Source organism: Myripristis murdjan, chromosome 1 (assembly GCF_902150065.1).
Source record: "Myripristis murdjan chromosome 1, fMyrMur1.1, whole genome shotgun sequence".
Taxonomy (NCBI): domain Eukaryota; kingdom Metazoa; phylum Chordata; class Actinopteri; order Holocentriformes; family Holocentridae; genus Myripristis; species Myripristis murdjan.
The window spans coordinates 5,123,445-5,146,194 of record NC_043980.1 but is presented as its reverse complement, the minus strand read 5'-3'; the positions used below and the strand labels follow the sequence as shown (position 1 = coordinate 5,146,194).

The following is a 22,750-nucleotide window of genomic DNA, read 5'->3' as shown; positions in this document are numbered from 1 at the left end:
TTCAGGTTCTCCAGCTGCCAGTCCCGACAGCAGTGACAACAGCGACACTCAGCACAGCGGAGGAAGCGACATGGAGATGGACGACCAGATGATGACTGGCAGCAAAAGGAGCCAGCAGAGGCTTTCTGACACAGAGGTATACACACACACACACACACACACACATACACACACTCTCCCTGAGGTCTGCCTGGATACAAAAGTCCATAATCATTTTTTCATTTTAAACAAGTCATCAAAGCGATGATTTTATCCAGAGCAGGTGGAGCTTCTGTGCTCCAAGATGCTTGGACACATGGAGACTTTCCCCTGCATGATGTATAATCATAAACTGCAGGGAAAACGGTTTGTGCTTTAAAAAAAAACAAGCAGCTTCTAAAAACATGTCACCCCAGAACAAACAGCAGAAACATGAGATCACAGCCCCACTGCAGGAAAGAAAGAAAGAAAGTGGTGGCAACACAAACACATTGCAGAAAAATTGCAAGGATAATAAGATTAAAAAAATCAACCTAATGGAGGAAGTTACCCTCTGCATAGATGTGCTGTGAGACAAGAGGAAGACAGATGCATTTTTGTCATATTTGGCAAAAAGTGATTATGATATTGTTAAAACACTCAGCTCAGTGACTCAGCGCATTGAGAGTCACTCAGTCAGTCAGTCAGTCAGTCAACAGGTCTTTCACTCAAGTCTGTCATTCTCATGCAAGAGAAACAACACAGAACCAGGAGTGTTGTTACGGCTCAATGATGTGATAACATAAATCATATTGCAGTTATTTTGACGGATATTGCAATTGTGATATGATTCACAATTTTGGTGAGTTATCATTTTTGCATCATAATTTTCTATTTTCACTGGAAAAAAAGATGCTGGGTCGCTACCAAAAAAAAATGTTTTCTTAAGGAGAAAATGATTTGTACGCCGGTGCATCTCCGCAGCACCGTAATATTTAATTTATCATGGGATTCTGAGTCATTTGACCTTTATCAAAAAATGCACCTCCTGTGATTTGGATGCCTTTGATAATATTTTGATTCATTCCACAGCTGTACTGTTTGCATGAACTGACTTAAGTGTTTTCGTTTTTTTTTTTTTTTTTTCCAGCGGCTTCAGGATTTGAATTGTGTCTCAATACTCTCTGTCACTCAAACTGATCAAACTGATTGATTGTGACGTCATGTGGTCTCCTCCCTTCAGGAGTCGATGCAGGGCAGCTCGGACGAGACGGCCAACAGCGTGGAGGAGGGCAGCAGCGGGCCGGGCAGCAGCAGCGGCCGCAGCGAAGCCTCCAGCAACGAGGCGGCGTCCAGCCGCGCCAGCCAATCAGCCGGCAGCCCCGGCAGCGAGATGCACTCTGACGACATGGCCGACAGCGAGGCGTTGAAGGAGGAAGAGGAGGACGATGAAGAGGAAGACGATGAGGAGGATGACGATGATGAAGAGGAGGAGGACGAGGAGGGGAACCGGCCGGCCGCCGAGGGCAGCCAGCAGAAGGAGCCACGGGAGCAGGCGGAGGTCAGGAAGAGGAAGGCGGGGGAGGCGTTGGGGGAGGGGCCGGGGCAGGGGGCGGGACCAGGCGGAGCGGGGGGCGGACCCAAACCGAAGGTCCTCCCCTTCAACCCAGAGACTGCCGCCGCCATGGTAACGGCGGCGTCAGCCTCGCTGGAAGGCCGCATGAGGATGCTGGACGCCTGCTCGGCCTCATCGTCGGCTCGGCCCGACGGGGCGGAGAGGGAGACGCAGCAGCAGCCCGACATCGGCCCCGCCCAGACGGTGCAGGGGCCCCAGGAGCCCCCCTGCCTGCCCCGGCCCGGAGATTTCCTGGGAGAGGCCATGGGCACTGAGCTCTTCAACTGCCGCCGTTTCATTGGGCCCCAGCACCATCACCATCATCACCATCACCACCACCACCATGACGGGTAGGAGCATGGACTCTGAGTGTGTCGGGCTCAGCGCCTCAGACATCAGCAGGCGTTACATCACTCTGTGAAACATAAACTAAATCTGCAGAGACGCCACGCAACTCAGACACATTTCTCTGCAACCGCACCAGCAGTTTTTTATTAGTTATTTAATTATTTGGTCGTTGTTAGTATGGCTGAAACTGATTAACTATTTTCTTAGTTGATTAATTTGTCTGGTTTTATATTAATCAATTGGGGTATAACTTTTTTTTAAGCTATTTTATGTAACCTTAATTTAACTAAAAGGCCAAAGTAATTTTATAAAGCAGCATGCACACTTTAAAAAAAACACAAAGATTAAAATTAAATAAATATTACACCATCAACACAAGCATTCATACTTAAACAAACCTTAACTCTATCTGAAAAATAATGCCAAAGTGTCATAGGAAGTTCACAGGAAGCAGCTTCTTAGTCTGACCATCAGCCAAAAAACCCCAAAGTATCAATTTTATAATGATTTGAGCAGAGAAAGAGACAACAGTTTTAGCATTTCTGACGTTGCTATCGACAAATATTTCCTATTTTTACTTGTTAAATGACTAAAAAGATTATTGATTATCATTATTATAATCACTTATTTTTCTGCTTGTGGATTAATCATTTCAGCACTTGTTGTAAGCACTCCAAATGTGACTTTCACCTGCAAGCATACACAAGAAATAAGATTTTAAATAAATATGACAGCGCTATAGAGGAGTTTCTCCAAAAAGATTTTTTACTTGACTAAGTTTGCATGCATAATGGCTGGGATGTGTGTAACCTCGGTTCTATTTACTGATATCGTTTTATCAATCTTTTTGTTGTTTTATTATCATTATTATTATTCATACATATGGGAGACCCTTGTGATTTCCATTGTATCAGCTGGTGTTGTTTTATTATTATTATTTTTTTTATTACTGTTTGAAGAGTTCACCACATGAAAGGTGATATACAAATTAACCTTTCGTTATTATTATTTTATTGTTAGTATTATTCTAAAAATGTTTCCGTTAAAGTGAAATGTCTTCTTTACTCTGTGTGTTAAAAGCTCTCACTGTGTCTCCTCCTCAGCCACATGGTGGAGGACATGCTGAGCGCCGACGACGTGAGCTGCAGCAGCTCGCAGGTCAGCGCCAAGTCTGAGAAGAACATGGCCGACTTCGACGGCGAGGAGTCGGGCTGCGAGGAGGAGCTGGTGCAGATCAATTCGCACGCCGAGCTCAGCTCCCACCTGCAGCAGCACCTGCCCAACCTGGCCTCCATCTACCACGAGCACCTGGTGCAGGGTGAGCGCCGCCTCCGCACCGTGTCTGTACCTTCTTCCTGTGTCTGGAGAGCCTGATACAGCTTAACGCCACTGAGGGGCCACGGCTGACCTGCCTGACCCACTGATTAACCGTGTCTGCTGAGTCTAAGTCCAATACAAAGTTCCCAACTGAACACTCAGTTAATCCATTGCTTCTTAGTGTCCATTACATTTGAACCTAATACAATAGTAGACCGACAAACAGTAACTTGGACAAACTCGAGTAGCTAGACTGTATTTATCCTCCGGTTGGAACACCTGGCCTGGCAAAGATTTTTTTTTTTTTTTTTTTGTGATCAAATTTTTTGTTTTATTTTTCCTTTTTCAAGAAAAAGCACGATGCATGTATCTTATACTTTCAGAAAATAATTTAAAAAAAAAACAAACAAGACACACAATGAGTAAATACAATATAAGCAGACAGGCAAAAAAAAAAAAAAGACAAACAAACAAACAGACAAATATGTGCTCATTACAATACGATGAAGAAATAATAACAGATTAAGTGAATGCAATAGTACGAAAATAAGCAATTATAAATTCAAGACAGAAAAGAAAAGGGAAAAAAAAAAAAAACATAACCCCAGACAATACCCACCCACCCCCCCGGATCCAGGACATCATCTCTCAGTCAGTATTAAACTAAAAAACTATGGAGATTAGGTAAGACAGTATGCCAATCTTCTATTGCTGACTCCTTTGCTCCATGAACTCGAGCAGTTGATAACTCCAAATAAGACAGGACCCATGCCACCAATTTCTTGGTGGCTGTAAGACCAGCTAGCAATCCTTGTTTTTTGTTCAATGTCAAGCCTAGGTTAGATACATGGTTCAGAAATATTACATCCGGTGAACAAGGCAACTCAACTTGAAATATCTTTGAAAGGTTGGAGGCGACCATTTTCCAGAAACTGGCCACTGGGGCACACTCCCAAAACATATGAAAAAAGGTGCCAATCGCTTTTGAGGAACAGAATGTACATATCGGGTCATCAATTGCTTTCATAAAATGGAGTTTCCTAGGTGTTAGGTAAACCCTGTGTATATGGCCTGGTAAAGATTGGCTCCTAGTTACAGGACTGAGTTAAGATCACTTAACTCCAGTTATTTTCACCAACACTAAGTTGTGTTTTCTCTGTGGTGCATTAAAATAACTCCCTGAGTAAAAATCAAGCTCCAGCCAGACAGATCAACACAGAAATGTATTTATGTTGTCCTCCTCTGCAGGTCCAGCCGTCCACAAGCACCAGTACTCCAGCAGCCACGCGGTCACAGACATCAACCTGGACAACGTCTGTAAGAAGGGCAACACCCTGCTGTGGGACCTGGTGCAGGACGAGGACGCGGTACCACCCCTCATTCAGCTTCTGCTCACACAAACAGCCCAGTGTTTTTAATGTTTTAATATGTTTGTTCAGCAGTGCTGGGTGTTTATATCAAGAAATAATTTTTCTTAAGGGATCAGTAAAGCTCTGACAGGATGACTGAAATGAACCTACACAGACGAAATAATATTTTCTCCAACACTCTTCCAAAATACCAATCACCCAGCATGTGGTAATATATTAATGATTTAAAAAATATATTTCACCACGGTAAAACTAACAGTTTGAAGATCTGTGGCCTGCAGTTGAATTAAACCAAAGACCAAAAACAGAAACTTTCATGAGACTGAAATTTATTCAGATCAGCCACCACTATGAATGCAACAACGGAAACATTAAGAACTGACAATTAAGGAAAAATATTAAAAGTCACATCTACTCAATAACTTATCACCATGACGACAAACCTCCAGCCAACACTGCAGCGCTCAGTTCCTCCTGCTGTCCTCAACAAATTCCTCTGAACTTGTGCGACGGCATATTTGGCATTTTAATTAAATTTGTTTGTGTTTGTTGTCGTGTGTTTACAGATCCACCTGTCTGAAGGTTTGATAAATGAGGCAGAGAAGCTGCTGTGCTCGCTGGTCTGCTGGTTCACCGACAGACAGATCCGAATGCGCTTCATCGAGGGCTGCCTCGATAACCTGGCACACCACCGGTGAGACTTCAGGCTGTTTCCTCAGGTTTAACCCCCTGAACCCCAAACCCACCTGCGGGATAGAAAGACATGTATTTTTTAAAAAATCGCCAAAATTCAACCGTTTATCATAGCTGGAAGCTTTAAAAACCTATTTTTTCGTCGGAATTTGAATTTTCCGACGGTCCCTGAATGCAACATGTCCGACTTCCTTTTAGCGGTAGAAAAAAGGACAAAACTAAGCCTAAAAAAGGGATTTTTCATTCGAATCATTTTATTATACATGCTTCATTCAACAATTCGCCAAAAAATAGTCGTTTACTCAATCCAGATCATTCAAAAAACAGAAAATTCTGCGGTCTTCAGCGGATCTGAGACATCTTGATTGATTCAGGTGAGCCCAACATTCATGTGACAAAAATTCACTGAATTTCAGTGTGTAGGGAGCAGTAGTAACATGGAAGGGCACAAAGCAGTAAAAACGCCTAAGTTTATTGGAAAAATTTTAATATTTCAGGAAATAAATCATGTTAAGCCCTACTTTTTTTTTCCTGGATCAGTGACACTTGTGGGCACCTGAAAAAATGTTCTGTACATTTATTCCAGTGTTTCTCGATTTTTGTAAAATAAATTATCAAAAAAAATCAGTTTGCCGTTTTTATTTTTTTATTATTTATGGCACTATAACTCTTTCATACTGTGTGAAAGACATTTTTGGTGATAGCCACAGCTGTGCTGTTTCCATAGAGGTGCAGCACTTGTAATTGCAGTGAAAAACAAGCTCACAGTGAGCCAAAATGTGAGGGGAGCAGAAAACACCCCAAAACTGCTTGGGGTTCAGAGGGTTAACGTGTCTGCCTGGAAATGCACACACACTGGTGGTTCTACATCTCACCAGTATTGGGAATAAAACTTAAAGATCTGTGAAAGCATGAGAGCAAACTTGTTTTCACCTGACAAACGTGACTGCACAGATGATAAAGCTGTAGATTCACCTTGAGTTTATATATTGCGATATAGGAATCCTTTCCACCTGCAGAGTGGTATGAGCTCGTTGACAGTGACTCTGCCCAGCCTGGATCCGCACACCGGGTTGAACACCAACCAGAATCTCAAAATCCGGTCATGAAATTACAGTCTGGAAAAGGGTTTGGAATTTTGACCCCTAAAATATTTCGGAGCGCTGTCCACGTCGGAAAATTCCTGGAACTGTTGGCCTGAAACACAAGAAGCAGGGGGGGAAAAAAAGCAGAATAACAGCACACGTTATGAGAAATGGATGGAAGTTGTGACCAGAATGTGAATAGCATCATTTCAGGAATTATTATTATTATTGTTATTATGACCCCTGGCCAGTTTGGATATTTACATTTCCGCTGTTGCTGACAAAAAGCAGGAAAAAACGAGTTTGTGCAGCACCGACGCTTTGCGGCTCGCAGACTTTCTGTGTTTGGTTGAAAAGGTTTTGAGCTCATCTCTCCATCCCTCCTCAGGTCTGTGGTCGTCTCTCTGCGTCTCCTTCCCAAACTTTTCGGCACTTTTCAGCAGTTTGGCTCCAGCTACGACACCCACTGGATCACCATGTAAGTGGCATCTCCTTCGCACGTCGTCATAGCAACGCTCATTGTGCTCATATCACGGCGGGCTCAAGAATATACAAACTCAAATCCTCTTTAATATACAAAGAACATCTCAACTGCTTCTTATGAGGAAAGTAAACATCACCTGTCCTAAACGATGAAGGTACACAACCTCTGCTGCTGTTCAGGTCTCCAGTTACATTTAATCTGAATTACAGGCGTCCTGAACAGAGTTAATAACCTGCACATACTGTTGTAATCTCATTGTGAGCATCTGGTTAACAGCTTCAGAGCTGCTGTGAGGTTTACTTTTTCACTTTGACGGAGTCAGGCTAATGACGCCCATAGACTTCAAGTCTTTATGCTAAGCTAACACGGAATGCTATGATGTAATTTTTTGGCAGTGTCTCCCAGCTCTACCTCTGAGGCTTGTAACTGTGTGTGAGTTACATCCTGGACGGTGTGGTCCGCTCGCTGCAGGTCTTTCTTTGACCTTTGACCTTTCTAGGCACCGAACTTGGACACTTCCATGGCACCGACCGAATTCCTTCATCGCTACTGAATATCGAAATATGCCACAGTGCCAAACGTCATTCAGCACCAAATTTCAGTATCTAAGGAGTAAATCCCATCAGCCTCAGTGAGCCAATAAGCATGCACCATGTTTGTGCCAAGATCAAATAATGCTGGTGATTTGCTGTCTAACGTTACACGTCATAGAGGCATGAAGGAAAAACACTACGCTGCACCCAGAGATGTGACAAAATTGATTTTCTAATGAGATTTTATAAAATTGGTATCGAAAAAAATGTTGTTCAGGACCCAGTATCAAAGTCAAGGTTTTTTGAATAACACCCCGCCCTCTGCAGTGGTGCAGCTTGTATACCACACTGTGATGCATTGTGTTAAGGTTTCAGTGGTGGTGCAGCTGAAGGTCATCAGCAGCTCTAAACAACATTTCTATTATAAACAAAATAATTCATCAACAGCAGGTGTTTCTTCAGGCTGCATAATTGACTTTCTCACGCAGATGTCTCCAGATCTAAGGGGAGCCAGGGTGTTATTTGACAAATCACTTACAAAAAACTGTTAAGGAAAGCTCTTCACCGAGACCCTGAGGTAGACGAGCTTTGAGGTGATGAATTACATCTAGAAAAGAGATTTGAAAATGAAATGTGGAAAAGAAACGCAGATGTGGCTCTGTTTCCTGCCAGGTGGGCTGAGAAGGAGCTGCACATGATGAAGCTGTTCTTCGACAACCTGCTGCACTACATCCAGGAAGTCCGCGAGCACCGGCACAAGTTCGCCCTGTGAGTCCCGCCTCCTTCACAGCCTTTACATCACACACACACACACACACACGCACGCACACACACACGCACACTTCCTCTCATTGGTCAGACCGCACACTGAAAATTCAAATAGTGCTGAAACAATTAGTCAGAATTTTCCAATCATTTGTAGTTTTAGTTATTTGTCCTGTAAAAATGCCAGCTAATGTGCAATTCCAGCCTCTGTAAGATGCTAAGATTGTCTTCCTTTCCTCTGTTCATATCACGAAATTAATACTTTTTTTTTTTTGGCCGCTGATCAGAATAAAGAATCAGTTTGAAGAATCACTTTGGACTCTGATCACTTTCACTTTGGCTTTATTTTTGACACCTTACCGATTAAATAAATAATCAGCTAAATGAAAGAGTGATCATTAGACTGACTGACAATGAACAGATCGAGTGAATTCAACACTGCAAAAACTCAAAATCTTACCAAGATTATTTGTCTTATTTCAAGTCAAAAATGTCTTATTACTAGTCAAAATATCTCATTACACTTAAAATAAGACATGATCACCTCAGAAGTAGTTCCATGAATCCCAGTCCCGGGCATCAGGTTCTGTGGCTTGGTCCATTCTATATTACACTGTCTATATTATATATACATATTTATATATATATATATATATACTGTCTATATTTACATAGGCTGTTTATATTTTTCTCTATATTTTTATATTTACTGCTTATATATATATTATATTTATTATTTATTATATATATACTACTTACTTATATATAGGCTGTTTATTTATACTTATTATATATATATTGGCTTATACCGGGACCTGAGTGCTAATTTCGTACCACTAGCATGTAAGTGTGAACTGGTATGACAATAAAGTTCCTTGAATCCTTGAATCCTTGAAGTAACTTGTTTTTAGACAATTGTCTCTTGTTTCAAGTGAAAATTTGCTTGAAACAAGTGAAAATTTGCTTGTTTCATTGGCAAAATTTGTTTCATGTTTCTAGCTAATTTTCACTTATTTCAAGTGAATTTTCACTTTTTCCACTGGCAAATTTTGCCAATGAAACAAGCAAAAATTGTCTAAAAACAAGTTACTTCTGAGGTGATCATGTATTATTTTAAGTGTAATGAGATATTTTGACTAGGAATAAGACATTTTTGACTTGAAATAAGACAAATAATCTTGGTAAGATTTTGCGTTTTTGCAGTGAAGTCGTGAAAATCACAGACAGAATCAGACAAAATCAGCTGCTGATAGTGTAGACAAACACATCCATTCATCCGTTCTTATGAAAGCGCCGTGCTCGATGCTTTTTAAAGCTCGTGTTCAAACCAAACGGTGCGGTCGGGCCTGACTTGTGGGTTTGTTGTGACGTTGCAGGTACAGCCACAGCGCCGAGGTCCAGGTGCGCCTGCAGTTCCTCACCTGTGTTTTCTCCACACTGGGCTCTCCAGACCACTTCAGTAAGCCTGAACACAGCTGTGTGTATGAGTGTGTGTGTGTGTGTGTGTGTGTGTGTGTTAACTCGGGAGCAGAGTGATTCATACACTCGTTAGAGCTCCTTCCAAAACCAAGAGAAAACAGAATCTTCTCCCGGAAAACTAAAATAATAAATCTTACAAAATGAAGATAAAATCCAACTCCCTTTTTAAGATCTGAGAGAAAATAACTCAAGTGAGTCCTTGGATGACAGTCTGATACCACTTTAACAGACTGGGTGTTGATACATTACAGGTCAAGAATTTTTCTCCCCCCCAGAGAGGCTATTTATTTAAGTGACGTGAACCTTTAAAGTCTTGCCTCATCATCGGCTGAACTAGTCATTTCTGTAACTGCTGGTCCAGTCGATGCTGAAACCAGCGGAGTCAAACACACGGAGATTTATTTACTACTTATAGGTGACAAAAAGCTGAAATTAACAGTATTTGCTGAGTGCATGGATACAGTAACCAGGCACATTTTGTGGAAATTATCATTTTATGGAAATTATCGTCATGATTCAGATGCATCTTTGCCTGATTGTATCTTTTTTTCAGAATCAGAATCAGAATACTTTATTGATCCCCAGGGGGAAATTACTTTTCGTTACAATAACAACTCCCACTCAAAGTGTAAAGTAAAAAGAGCAAATAGTCAAGAAAAATAAAGAAAGGAATGTAAATATAAATATAAATATATATAGAATAAAAAGAAAGAAAAAAATATATGTACAAGTGCAAACATGGACAGGAGTTATTGCACTATAGGTTATTGCCCATAAGTATGGTATTGAATATGGATTATTGCACAGAGGGAATTTGCACATTTGACTGAAACATCCAGAAACGAACACACATTTATTTTATTAAATAAACCATGTTTTACAGTGAAAAGAAGGAGCAATGCTCACCCCGAAACAGGGCGAACAGGAAGGTGCAGAAGAGGCGGCAGCCCAAAAAAAATAGAGATATACTGATATGGAATTACAGGGCCAGCAACAATAAGCGGTACTGATACCGATGTGATAACCAATAATGTTACTCTTATATTTGCAACAACGTGATGAGGACAATAAAGGCTAAGATTTTAGGTTGTCCAGTTTATTTTCATACGGTCAGTACATTTTTTGTGAACAAGTTGTGGCTAACACAAGAAATTCTTCATCAAATATTCCTCTGTTTCTCTTTTGAAGGAGTAACAGGCGGTGATACAGCTCATATCAATTCAAGACACATCCTGCTCACATTAAACATGATTTTCTATACAACAGCCAGCATGCAGTGATGTTTAGAATAAAAACGGCAGCCTGTTCAACCATCTAAACATTAATCGTTCATCTCTGACGGGCTACAGAGAGACGTACAGCAAGAACAGCACCTCCGTAAGAAAAGGCTCCACATTACCAGATGTAATTATCGGCTTATATTCCTTTATCAGCACAATAGCAATATTTAATATGTTGGTCACTGACATATCGTGTGTCGTCACAGAAACCCCAGAGCTCATTACTTCATTGCTTGAGCTTTCCTCCATATTGAAAGAGCCAAGATTCTGGCGATAAGCGAGAGACATGCTGATGTGTTTCTGTCTGTGCAGAGCCTTCATCAGAGCAAAATATTCTATATTTCACTGTCGTTTTGTAAATCAGCTCTTTGTGTGTCTTTGGCTTGCTGACATCGATGTCGTTATGCAACCTGAGCCGCTTGACCCCAGTTAGTGTGTGTGTGTGAGAGACAGAGACAAAGACAGAAAAAGACAAAGAGGGAGAGAGAATGGGAGACGAGGGGTTGAGCTGTGGACACACGGGTCTGATTCACCGTCCCGCAGCAGAGTGACACGGCCTGTAATTCGAACCGTCCTGGACCGGGACTTCTGGCGGCGCGAGGCACGATATGGCAGCGTCAGCCAAGCAAAATCCCCCCTAATTCAAGAAGCTGCAAACTTTGAATCAAACAGAGTAATAACACAGAAATGAATCGGGGAGAAAACAAAGATAGCATTGAATTTTGGTTTATATCTTTTGTGGACAAAAATCAAAAAGAAAGGACTGAAAAGACTTATAATTTCTTGTGAAAAAAATACACCTTAAGTTGCATTTTTGGTTGTATGTTGTAAATATATTTATTTCTCTTGTTTGAAACAAAACGTGTTGGTTTCCTTGATTACACACTTACCATTGTATTCTTTTTTGGGTTGTTGAGTTTAATACTGAAACATCCTTTGTGTTGGGTTTTTTTTGGAGTAAAGGTTTTTTTTTTTTTTTTTTCCTGACTGTGACTACGACAAACAAAACCAACACTACCAGCAACTTTGTCAGGCTTGCAACCTGACTGGCACCCCAGAAACAAACAAATCACAAGGAAATAAATCATACAAAAATCTTCCCCCCAATAAGAAAACCGTCACAACATACGGAGGAAAAACACAGAACGAGACATGGACAGAGTTGTGACTTGGATGAAAACGACGTGAAAAAACGGCGACCGTGCAGAAAACACTTCAACCCTCAAGTCATTTTGGAAAGTAATGCAGCAAAGTCATGTGGAGGGTTTTGATGTGTGTATGTCACTGCCCTCCCTATGGCTTGGTCTCACCCCAAAGGGTTTCAGTACAAGTGATGCAGAACTCCTAAAGGTCCTTATGGCAGCCAGCAAAAAAAAAAAAAGCTAAAAAAAAAAAAGCTAAAAAAAAAAAAAAACTAAAAAAATACAAAATGCTGGCTTTAGAAACATTGCCCCCCTGTGGCCTGTCTTATAAATAATGTAAACTGTAAATAGGTTACACCAAATGGAGCAGCTGACCTGTAATCTGAGGCTACAAAAACAACGACGGGGGAAACTCTACAGAAAATTGACTTTTTTATTCCCATAAGGAATGATTTTTACTAATTCTCCTGCTCTGCCAGTAATAAAAAGTTTAAAAAAAAAAAAAAAAAAAAAAACAACTTAAAAAAAATGCCCGGGGTCGATGGGTTCAGGCTAATCTGCAAAAACAACACTTGAAATCATTTTTTACCTTTTTTTTTTTTTTAAAAAGTGATGAAATGAATGACGGTGATGAAACCTAAGTGCAACCTGAAAACATTTAAGCAGACCTCACCCAGTTTCCCCACAGTGAGCGTTCAAGTTTCATCCGGTTTTGGCTGATGAGCAACTTCTAATGATTGCAGTGGAGTGAAAAACAACAACAACAACAAAAAATCAGCTTCATTTTCTAGATACTGAAGAGTCAGAGTGAATTTTATTCTTGGGTCATTTGCAGGAGTATGACAGAATGTGTTCTCCAACTTGTTTTACACTTTCATTGCATCAGCTGGAGTGCAAACCTGAGAAATTTAAAGTTAAAAATCTAAAACAACATGAACAAACCAGGGAGTAAGAACTTTTTGTTGTTGTTGTTGTTATCAATTTTTATTTATTTTCAACTGTTGTTGTTCCTTCATTCTCTTGTAGTTTTAATATTTACTTATCCAACTTTGATTTATGCAGAGTGTATTTGAGGATTATGGTTGAGTTCTTCACAAATATAAACATTATCTATCTCTCTCTGTCTGTCTTCATGTAAAAGTCTTGTAGATATGATCTGGAGAAGATTTTTACATTTATGTTTCCCTGTATGAATGAAATATTTAGCAGTAAATGTGAGGGGGAAAACAAACGGTGAAAGCCTTGAAGACTTTATTTATTTATTTATTTATTCTTTGTTTGACTTGACAGCAGAGAGAGTGTGTGTGTGTGTTTTGACTCCAGCGTTGTGTGTGTGTCCTCAGGGCTGAGTCTGGAGCAGGTGGACATCCTGTGGCACTGCCTGGTGGAGGACGCCGAGTGCTACGACGACGCGCTGCACTGGTTCCTCAACCAGGTCCGCAGCAAAGACCAGCACGCCATGGGCATGGAGACCTACAAGCACCTGTTCCTGGAGAAGGTGGGCGAGGACGGACACACACTGCACTTGGCAAAATTTGCCAGTGGAAAAAGTGAAAATTCACTTGAAATAAGTGAAAATTAGCTAGAAACAAGAAACAAATTTTGCCAATGAAACAAGCAAATTTTCACTTGTTTCAAGCAAATTTTCACTTGAAATGAGACAATTGTCTAAAAACAATTTACTTCTGAGGTGATCATGTCTTATTTTAAGCGTAATGAGATATTTTGACTAGAAATAAGACATTTTTGACTTGAAATAAGACAAATAATCTTGGTAATATTTTGAGTTTTTGCAGTGCACACACACACACCCACACACACACACAGAGCAAACAGGAGTGTTTCCACACGACTGCAAACTGTCAGATGCAAGAAACTTTGATCGGGGTCTGAACTCGCTCAGTGATCTGATCCCTCTGGTAATCCCGGAGTCCTGAGTATTTCACACAGGGAAAGTCACGAAATGTCCTAAACTGATATTAAAGATCCATATCCGGGCCCAAATCCAAGTTTTTTTAAGTGATGGGCATCAGCTGAATTCCCCTCTTCTGTCCAATTTTGTCCAAAATAGTGCCACAAATTGTCACTTTCCACCACTTTTCATGTTTCATAAAGATGATTTGTAATTCCATGCGACACGAGTCGTTCAATCACATGACCAGCGTGTCTGCAGGTCCTGTAAAAAGTCTTAAAATGTCTTATGTTCAGTTTAGTAAAATATTAGGCCTTCAAAGTCATTTAATAGAATTCAGGTCTCACTTTCCACAGAAACATGTTATCTAATTTGATGTATCCATCTTTTAACTTCTTTTTGTCCAAAACTGTCAACCTCTTCTGCATAAATTTCCACATTTCTGAAGTTACCAAAGTCTAAAACTGTTATTTTCTTGATGTTCTGCTCTTAACCTTTTGGATAAATGCCTGTTGCAGATTACTCTCTTTACACTTAGTCTCATACCCAACATTTACATGCACATTAAAAAAAAAAAAAAACCAGATTATTTACTTTAGCATTTGTAGGGAGAAGTCCACAAACAACCATGGACTGTTCTAATATCTGATTAAAAAAATTGAATATATCTAATAAAAAATGTAATAATAATAGCAGCGTGCTGTCTAAGCTAAAGGGGTTGGTTAGAATCATGTTGTCAATAACCAAATATATTCCTGCCTGAAAATGACCAAAAGACCTAATATATTGTACTGACCTTTACATTTATCACCAAAGCTCATTTGAATAAGAAAAAGATGATTTTTTCCCCCCAAAAAAAGTCTTATTAAAATTTGTCTTGAGAAGGCCTTAAAAGCATTAGATTTAACCCTCTGATACCTGCAGACACCCTGTGACACTATAGTAAAAAAAAAAAAAAAAAAAATCCTTCATGTGTTCATTGCCTTTGCAGCAGCAGGCGAGAGGCGCGCTGTCGACATGTGGCCTGTTTGGGATGATCTCACTGTGCAAACTGAAAGCAGCTGTGTGCAGTGTTTACGACACAGGCATCTCCAGAAGCAGTGAGATCAGAAACTCCTATAACACAACCAAAGTTCATATTTTACAGAAGTTATTTTAAGACGTTTTAATGGCGTTCAGTAAAGACCGCTGAAAGAAGGAGGCAGAGCGGCTGGTTTCACTCACTTCACTGCTTTTATAATGAGATCAGGACTTTACAATCACATATTTAATCACTCTTATCCTGATTTAACCCTATAAAGCCATTTGTATCATATATGATACACATTTTCAATTCCGTTTTTCGTTTTTAATCAATACTTAACCAAAATACTGTTGTATAACACTTCCCCTGTTCACCCTGGACCATACCATTGGCACTTCAAGTACATATCATATATCATACACCAGAAAGGTTAATATATATTTTGTTATAGGACTAAATAAAGGGTTCATTTTCAAAAAATTGGAATTTTCTGCCAATTCTTTCATAGTTCAGGCTTTATAGGGTTAAAAAAAAAAAAAAAAGAGTTAGTCGGGACATCACTCATGGTAACTTACTAAGTGTCAGTTCATAGAAACGCAGCAGGACGTGTTTGTCTGTAACTTGTTGACAGATTTGTTGTCTGTGACTTGTTGTTGACAAATTAATCACATTCGGTGGTTTTCAGCCCGGGGTTTCCTCCTGAGCCGCTCCACCGCAACCACAGCTGTCCTCGATGTTAGTGTATGTTGCTGATCATGGTGTGTGTGTGTGTGTGTGTGTGTGTGTGTCCCCCTCTCTCTCCAGATGCCCCAGCTGAAGCCAGAGACCATCAGCATGACGGGCCTCAACCTCTTCCAGCACCTGTGTAACCTGGCCCGACTCGCCACCAGTGCCCTGGACAACGCCTCAAGCTGCGAGGTACACACACACACACACACATCTGGACCATTTGTTCAAATTCAATTCAGCACAGGAAACGTACAGTTTTGACTCAGTGTTAATCCTCAACGTCACGTTGGGCTCTGCTTTTCACACTTTATACAATAGGTCATAAATTGATTAATTGGAAAAATCTATCATTAAAAATGAAAATAAGGCTTACTTGTATTCTTTCTAAGGAATGCACTATAATATCGGCATGTTATTGATATCAGCCAGCGTAGGCTTTGGTTCGGTAGCTGCCTGAAATGGAAATTCCTGCCGATTTGATGTTGTTATGTGAAACAAATGTGCCCTGGTTGTGTCTGTTGTTCCTCAGAGAGAGAACCAGCCGAGCCTGTTTCAGTAGGATGAATCTGACGGTTTTGTTTGAAAGAAACTTTTTGTATTTAATATAATAACTATTTAACTATTTATAACTATTTGTATAGCACCTTTCATACAAGAATTGCAGCTCAAAGTGCTTCACAATAAAAGGAAGAACATTTGAAAACACATTAAATAAAACATTAAAAAGAATAAAACACAGCACAGGGTGGAATTAAAAAGAAAAGGCTAAAAATTGAAATAAAATTTGAAATAAAACAAAAGATGCAAATAAAACAATAAAAGACAACACAGTGTGGAATAAAATAGGAGCTAGTTAAAGGCTAGAGTGAAAAGGTGGGTCTTTAATCTTCTTTTAAAGATGTCTAGTCAGCTGGCTTCCCTGATGTCTAAAGGTAGTGTGTTCCAAAGCTTAGGGGCGTAAGTAATAAAGGCGGCGTCCCCAATTTTCTTTTGACTGTTGTAGGGAACCAATAAGCAGCAGACGATCGCAGTGCTCTTTGGGGTGCATAGCCAAAGAAAACATTATTTGGCCCAGTGAATGTGTACATTTTGAAAAGCTTTGTATTTTATGTCGGCATCTGCCAGTGGGCCTTCACAATAAGAGCAGGACACGCAGTGGTGTGATGTTGGTGGTGTGTTTGCGGGCCGTCCCGTCCTCTAGCCGCTCTCTGTCTCTCAGCAGCTCTGTGGGATGGACCAGCTGTGGGGCATCGCTCTCAGGGCTCACTCCGCCGACATCAGCCGCGCCGCCATCCAGTACATCAACTCCTACTACATCAACGGTCAGTCAGCCTGCACACAGCACATCCAGGGGGGGAAAGACTCCACACACACACACACACACACACACACACACACACAGTGCAGATATTTTGTCTTTTTACAAAAGGCAAGTGAGATGAAATTATCCGTAGTGTAGTGGCTAAAAATAAGATTTCACATCAATCTGTGTGTGTTTGCGTGTGTTTACGTGCGTGTGTGTGTGTGTGTGTGTGTGTGTGTGTGTGTGTGTGTGTGTGTGTGTGTGTGTGTGTGTGTGTGTGTGTGTTAGTACCGGCTGAAGGTGTTCAGATTTGTCCAACAGAATATTGAATAATTCTTTCATTACATGGAGACAGAAATTTACTATTCAAACGTCATGCATCAAACTACTTATAAACTATGTATAAAAAATAATAAAAACAGTTATAGATACATAAAAGTATAATTTGGCAAAGAATGTGATTATGTAATTTGAATAAACTTTTGAATGAACTTCTGAATTAGGAATATACAGCTGAGAAATAAATTTGGGAGAGCAAAAGAGTTGAGTGAAGTCGCCACATAGACAGTGAACTGTAAGGGTTTCATTATTATGTGCTTGCCTTGAAAAGGCAACACATCTTATTATCCTGCATACTTATTATTATGTGCTTGCCTTGAAAAGGCAACACATCGTATTATTGTGCATATTTATTATGTGCTTGCCTTGAAAAGGCAACACATCGTATTATTGTGCATATTTATTCTGTTTATTATTATTATTATTATTATTCCGCCGTTTTTTCGGCGCGCTACTCCTCCTACAGCTTTCGTTTTAGGCCCACACAATGAAAAATCAAAATGTGCGGCCCGATCGGGAATAGTGTGCTATTACTTTTATAAGGAATCCGACTTACGGAATTCTCAAAATTCCCGTTTTACGGAAAATTTCGGCCATCCGCAATGAATGGCCAAAACTTCGGAATGTTCCAGCACGCAGAGCTTTTGACCTGCGTCCACGCACCAAATACAAAAATCGTGCAGTTTGTGGAGAGGAACCGGCATGTCAATTTTCAAGCCGCTCCGACTTTCCGTTTTTCCGCAATTCCGGTTTGAAGCCGAAATCCGGACGCAATACACACTAATGGCGGAACTTTCGGAGAGCCTGCCAGGGAGAAAGTCCCCTCTCACTGACACAGAGATACACACGCGGCTCTGTATCTCTCCTGTTCTGTCTCAAGGGCCACTAGCACTGCAGCCAATGCATCCCAGCACTGACCCCAAACACTAATGGAAGTCCATAGCAAGGACCCCAAGCACCCTAGCAATACCATAGCAACCACCCTAATGACCATAGCAACCACCTAGCAACGCCTTAGCAACCCCCCCAAACACCATAGCAACTGCCTAGCAACACCCTAGCAACCATCAGGAACACCACAGAAACACCCTAGCAACCACCCAGAACACCATAGCAACCGCCTAGCAACGCCCTAGCAACCACCCAGAACACCATAGCAACTGCCTAGCAACACCCTAGCAACCATCAGGAACACCATAGCAACTGCCTAGCAACACCCTAGCAACCGCCCAGAATACCATAGCAACCACCTAGCAACGCCCTAGCAACCACCGGGAACACCATAGCAACCGCCTAGCACGGCCTTAGCAACCATCAAGAACACCATAGCAACCGCCTAGCAACCGTCGAGAACACCATGGCAACTGCCTAGCAACAGCATAGCAGCCATCAGGAACACCATAGCAACCACCTATCAGCACCTTAGCAGCCACCCAATATACCATAGCAGCTGCCCAGAGACATGCTAGTGATCACTCAAAAGATGATCACAACTGCCTGGACAATAACCGGACCACAGTAGCTGCCTTCTAGCCCTCGAACAACACCAAACAACCTTCAAACAGCATAGGGCTGGTGGTTTACCGCATGGCCAGGCGGTCGCAAGGGTGGCAAGCACATCAAAGTTTCTTCAGAAACTTTACAAAGTCTAGTTCTTCTTATTATTATATTTTCTTATTCTGCACGTTTTTCGGCGCGCTACTCCTCCTACAGCTTTCGTTTTAGGCCCACACAATGAAATATCCAAATGTGCGGCCCGATCGGGAATAGTGTGCTATTACTTTTATAAGGATTTCGACTTACGGAATTCTCAAAATTCCAATTTTCCCGAAAATTTCGGCCATAGACAATGACTGGCCAAAACTTCGGAATGCTCCAGCACGCAGAGCTTTTGACCTGTGTCCACGCACCAAATACAAAAATCGTGCAGTTTGTGGAGAGGAACCGGCATGTCAATTTTCAAGCCGCTCCGACTTTCCGTTTTTCCGCAATTCCGGTTTGAAGCCGAAATCCGGACGCAATACACACTAATGGCGGAACTTTCGGAGAGCCTGCCAGGGAGAAAGTCCCCTCTCACTGACACAGAGATACACACGCGGCTTTGTATCTCTCCTATTCTGTCTCAAGGGCCACTAGCACTGCAGCCAATGCATCCCAGCACTGACCCCAGACACTAATGTAAGTCCATAGCAAGGACCCCAAGCACCCTAGCAACCCCATAGCAACCACCCTAACTACCATAGCAACCACCTAGCAATGCCTTAGCAACCACCCCAAACACCATAGCAACTGCCTAGCAACACCCTAGCAACCATCCAGAACACCACAGAAACACCATAGCAACCACCCAGAACACCATAGCAACCGCCTAGCAACGCCCTAGCAACCGCCCAGAACACCATAGCAACTGCCTAGCAACACCCTAGCAACCATCAGGAACACCATAGCAACTGCCTAGCAACCGCCCAGAATACCATAGCAACCACCTAGCAACACCCTAGCAACCACCGGGAACACCATAGCAACCGCCTAGCAAGGCCTTAGCAACCATCAAGAACACCATAGCAACTGCCTAGCAACCGTTGAGAACACCCTGGCAACTGCCTAGCAACAGCATAGCAGCCATCAGGAACACCATAGCAACCACCTATCAGCACCATAGCAGCCACCCACTATACCATAGCAGCTGCCCAGAGACATGCTAGTGATCACTCAAAAGATGATCACAACTGCCTGGACAATACCCGGACCACAGTAGCTGCCTTCTAGCCCTCGAACAACACCAAACAACCTTCAAACAGCATAGGGCTGGCGGTTTAGCACATGGCCAGGCGGTCGCAAGGGTGGCAAGCACATCAAAGTTTCTTCAGAAACTTTACAAAGTCTAGTTTTTCTTTTTCTTTTTCTTATTATAGTTTATTTTTCTGCAAATCCTTCGGCGCGCTACTCCTCCTACAGCTTTCATTTTAGACCCACACAATGAATTGGGAAAATGTGCGGCCCCATTGGGAGAAGTGTGCTATTACTTTTATAAGGAATCCGACTCACGGAATTCTCAAAATTCCAATTTTCCTGAAAATTTCGGCCATAGGAAATGAATGGACAAAACTTTGGAAGGCTCCAGGGCTCAGAGCTTTGGACCTGCGTCCACGCACCAAATACGAAAAACGTGCGTCTTATGGAGAAGAATCAGTGTTTCGATTTTCAAACCGATCAGACTTTCCGTTTTTCCACAATTCCAGTTTGAAGTCGGAATTCCAAACGCAATACACACTAATGGAGTGAGCTAGAGTGGCATTCCTGAGGGCTAGAGTGGAGCAGCCCTGAAAATTCGCCTAAAACTTTTGTCTTAAACTTGCTCTCCTGGCCACAATTTTCACTCCACATGCATAATTTTTTGGAAAGTAGTAGGAAAAATAGTTGTGCTTTGAAAAATGCAAATACAAAAGCAAAGTAGCTTCAACTTTTTAAACTGTGACCCTTAACGAGGCAGGAGTGCCAGCTCTCTCCCCCATAGACTCCCATTATATCTGGAATGCAAAGTCTCAGGAGAGAAGCAGAAGGACACACTTTTCCAACTCGCTCTAAGGTGGGCATTTTTGGGAGTTTGAAAATAATTTTCACACAGTTTGAAAGCCCAAAGCCTTGCCTTTCTCATGATACCTTTTATTTTCTGCTCGGACTTACTGTCATTGAGAACAAAGCAGTAGTTTGACCACTATGTTTAGGTGATTTTTCACAGAAGCAGCACTGTCACTCATGCTGTGTGCTTCATAGAGCCTCATTTCTGGCTCCACCCACACAAGCCCCAGTGGCACAGTGGATAGTGTCTCTGCCTGCCATGCAGGAGACCAGGGTTCAACTCCCCGCCTGGGCAAGAGCCACAACACTACACAGCCCACAAACAGCACAGGGCTGCTGATTTAGCGCATGTCCAGGCGCTCGCAAGGCAAGCACATCAAAGTTTCTTCAGAAACTTTATAAAGTCTAGTTATATTTTATTATTCCACTTTTTTTCGGCGCGCTACTCCTCCTACAGCTTTGGTTTTAGGCCCACACAATGAATTGGGAAAATGTGTGGCCCCATTGGGAGAGGTGTGCTATTACTTTTATAAGGAATCCGACCCACGGAATTCTCAAAATTCCAATTTTCCTGAAAATTCCGGCCATCCGAAATGAATGGCCAAAACTTCAGAAGGCTCCAGGGCCCAGAGCTTTTGACCTGCATCCACGCACCAAATACGAAAAATGTGCAGCTTGTGGAGATGAAGAGGTGTGTCAATTTTCAAACCGATCAGACTTTGGGATTTTTCATAATTCACAATTTAAATCACGATTTTGCCCTCATAGAAAAAGAATGGGAAATCGGCAGACACTCATGCATTTTCAAAGCCTCACAGCTCCCTCATTCTTTGGCTCACAGACTCCATTCAAAGCTTAAATGACTCAGCAGATGTTCAACTTTATGTGTGTCATCTTCAATTTTTCATGTCTGTTTTAGTTTGGCATAAAACACAGTTTAAGTTTGGAGTTATTTTTGAGCCGCCTCTGACTTTTGAATGAGTGTGTATTGCGTGAGCTAGAGTGGCATTCCTGAGGGCTAGAGTGGAGCAGCCCTTAAAATTCGCCTAAAACTTTTGTCTTTAACTTGCTCTCCTGGCCACAATTTTCACTCCACATGCATAATTTTTTGGAAAGTAGTAGGAAAACTAGTTCTGCTTTGAAAAATGCAAATACAAAAGCAAAGTAGCTTCAACTTTTTAAACTGTGACCCTTAACGAGGCAGGAGTGCCAGCTCTCTCCCCCATAGACTCCCATTATATCTGGAATGCAAAGTCTCAGGAGAGAAGCAGAAAGACACACTTTTCCAACTCGCTCTAAGGTGGGCATTTTTGGGAGTTGGAAAATAATTTTGACACAGTTTGAAAGCCCAAAGCCTTGCCTTTCTCATGATACCTTTTATTTTCTGCTCGGACTTACTGTCATTGAGAACAAAGCAGTAGTTTGACCACTACTTTTAGGTGATTTTTCACAGAAGCAGCACTGTCACTCATACTGTGTGCTTCATAGAGCCTCATTTCTGGCTCCGCCCACACAAGCTCCAGTGGCACAGTGGATAGTGTCTCTGCCTGCCATGCAGGAGACCAGGGTTCAACTCCCCGCCTGGGCAAGAGCAACAACACTACACAACCTACAAACAGCATAGGGCTGGTGATTTAGCGCATGTCCAGGCGCTCGCAAGGCAAGCACATCAAAGTTTCTTCAGAAACTTTATAAAGTCTAGTTTTCTTCTGTAATTCTGATTTGTGCCCTGACTGATATAAGAGTCAGCTGATATTATCGGCCATTATTGGCCTATCACACATATATTGAT

At 41.7% G+C, this 22,750-nt stretch overlaps 1 protein-coding gene across 2 annotated transcripts in view; it reads left to right on the top strand.

The window, feature by feature from the left end:
* The window catches only part of usp34 (ubiquitin specific peptidase 34), a 115,349-nt gene that overhangs the window by 42,248 nt on the left and 50,351 nt on the right, over positions 1–22,750 (top strand). Inside the window, exons 13-23 of one of the 2 annotated variants that reach the window (XM_030078030.1) lie at positions 6–136; positions 1,202–1,923; positions 3,025–3,239; positions 4,487–4,605; positions 5,175–5,302; positions 6,775–6,864; positions 8,076–8,171; positions 9,545–9,627; positions 13,413–13,567; positions 15,810–15,923; positions 16,954–17,056. In XM_030078030.1, coding sequence (XP_029933890.1) covers positions 6–136; positions 1,202–1,923; positions 3,025–3,239; positions 4,487–4,605; positions 5,175–5,302; positions 6,775–6,864; positions 8,076–8,171; positions 9,545–9,627; positions 13,413–13,567; positions 15,810–15,923; positions 16,954–17,056 — 1,956 coding nt within the window. The remainder of the gene's footprint in view (positions 1–5; positions 137–1,201; positions 1,924–3,024; positions 3,240–4,486; positions 4,606–5,174; positions 5,303–6,774; positions 6,865–8,075; positions 8,172–9,544; positions 9,628–13,412; positions 13,568–15,809; positions 15,924–16,953; positions 17,057–22,750) is intronic. The other variant, XM_030078106.1, reaches the window with a different exon arrangement.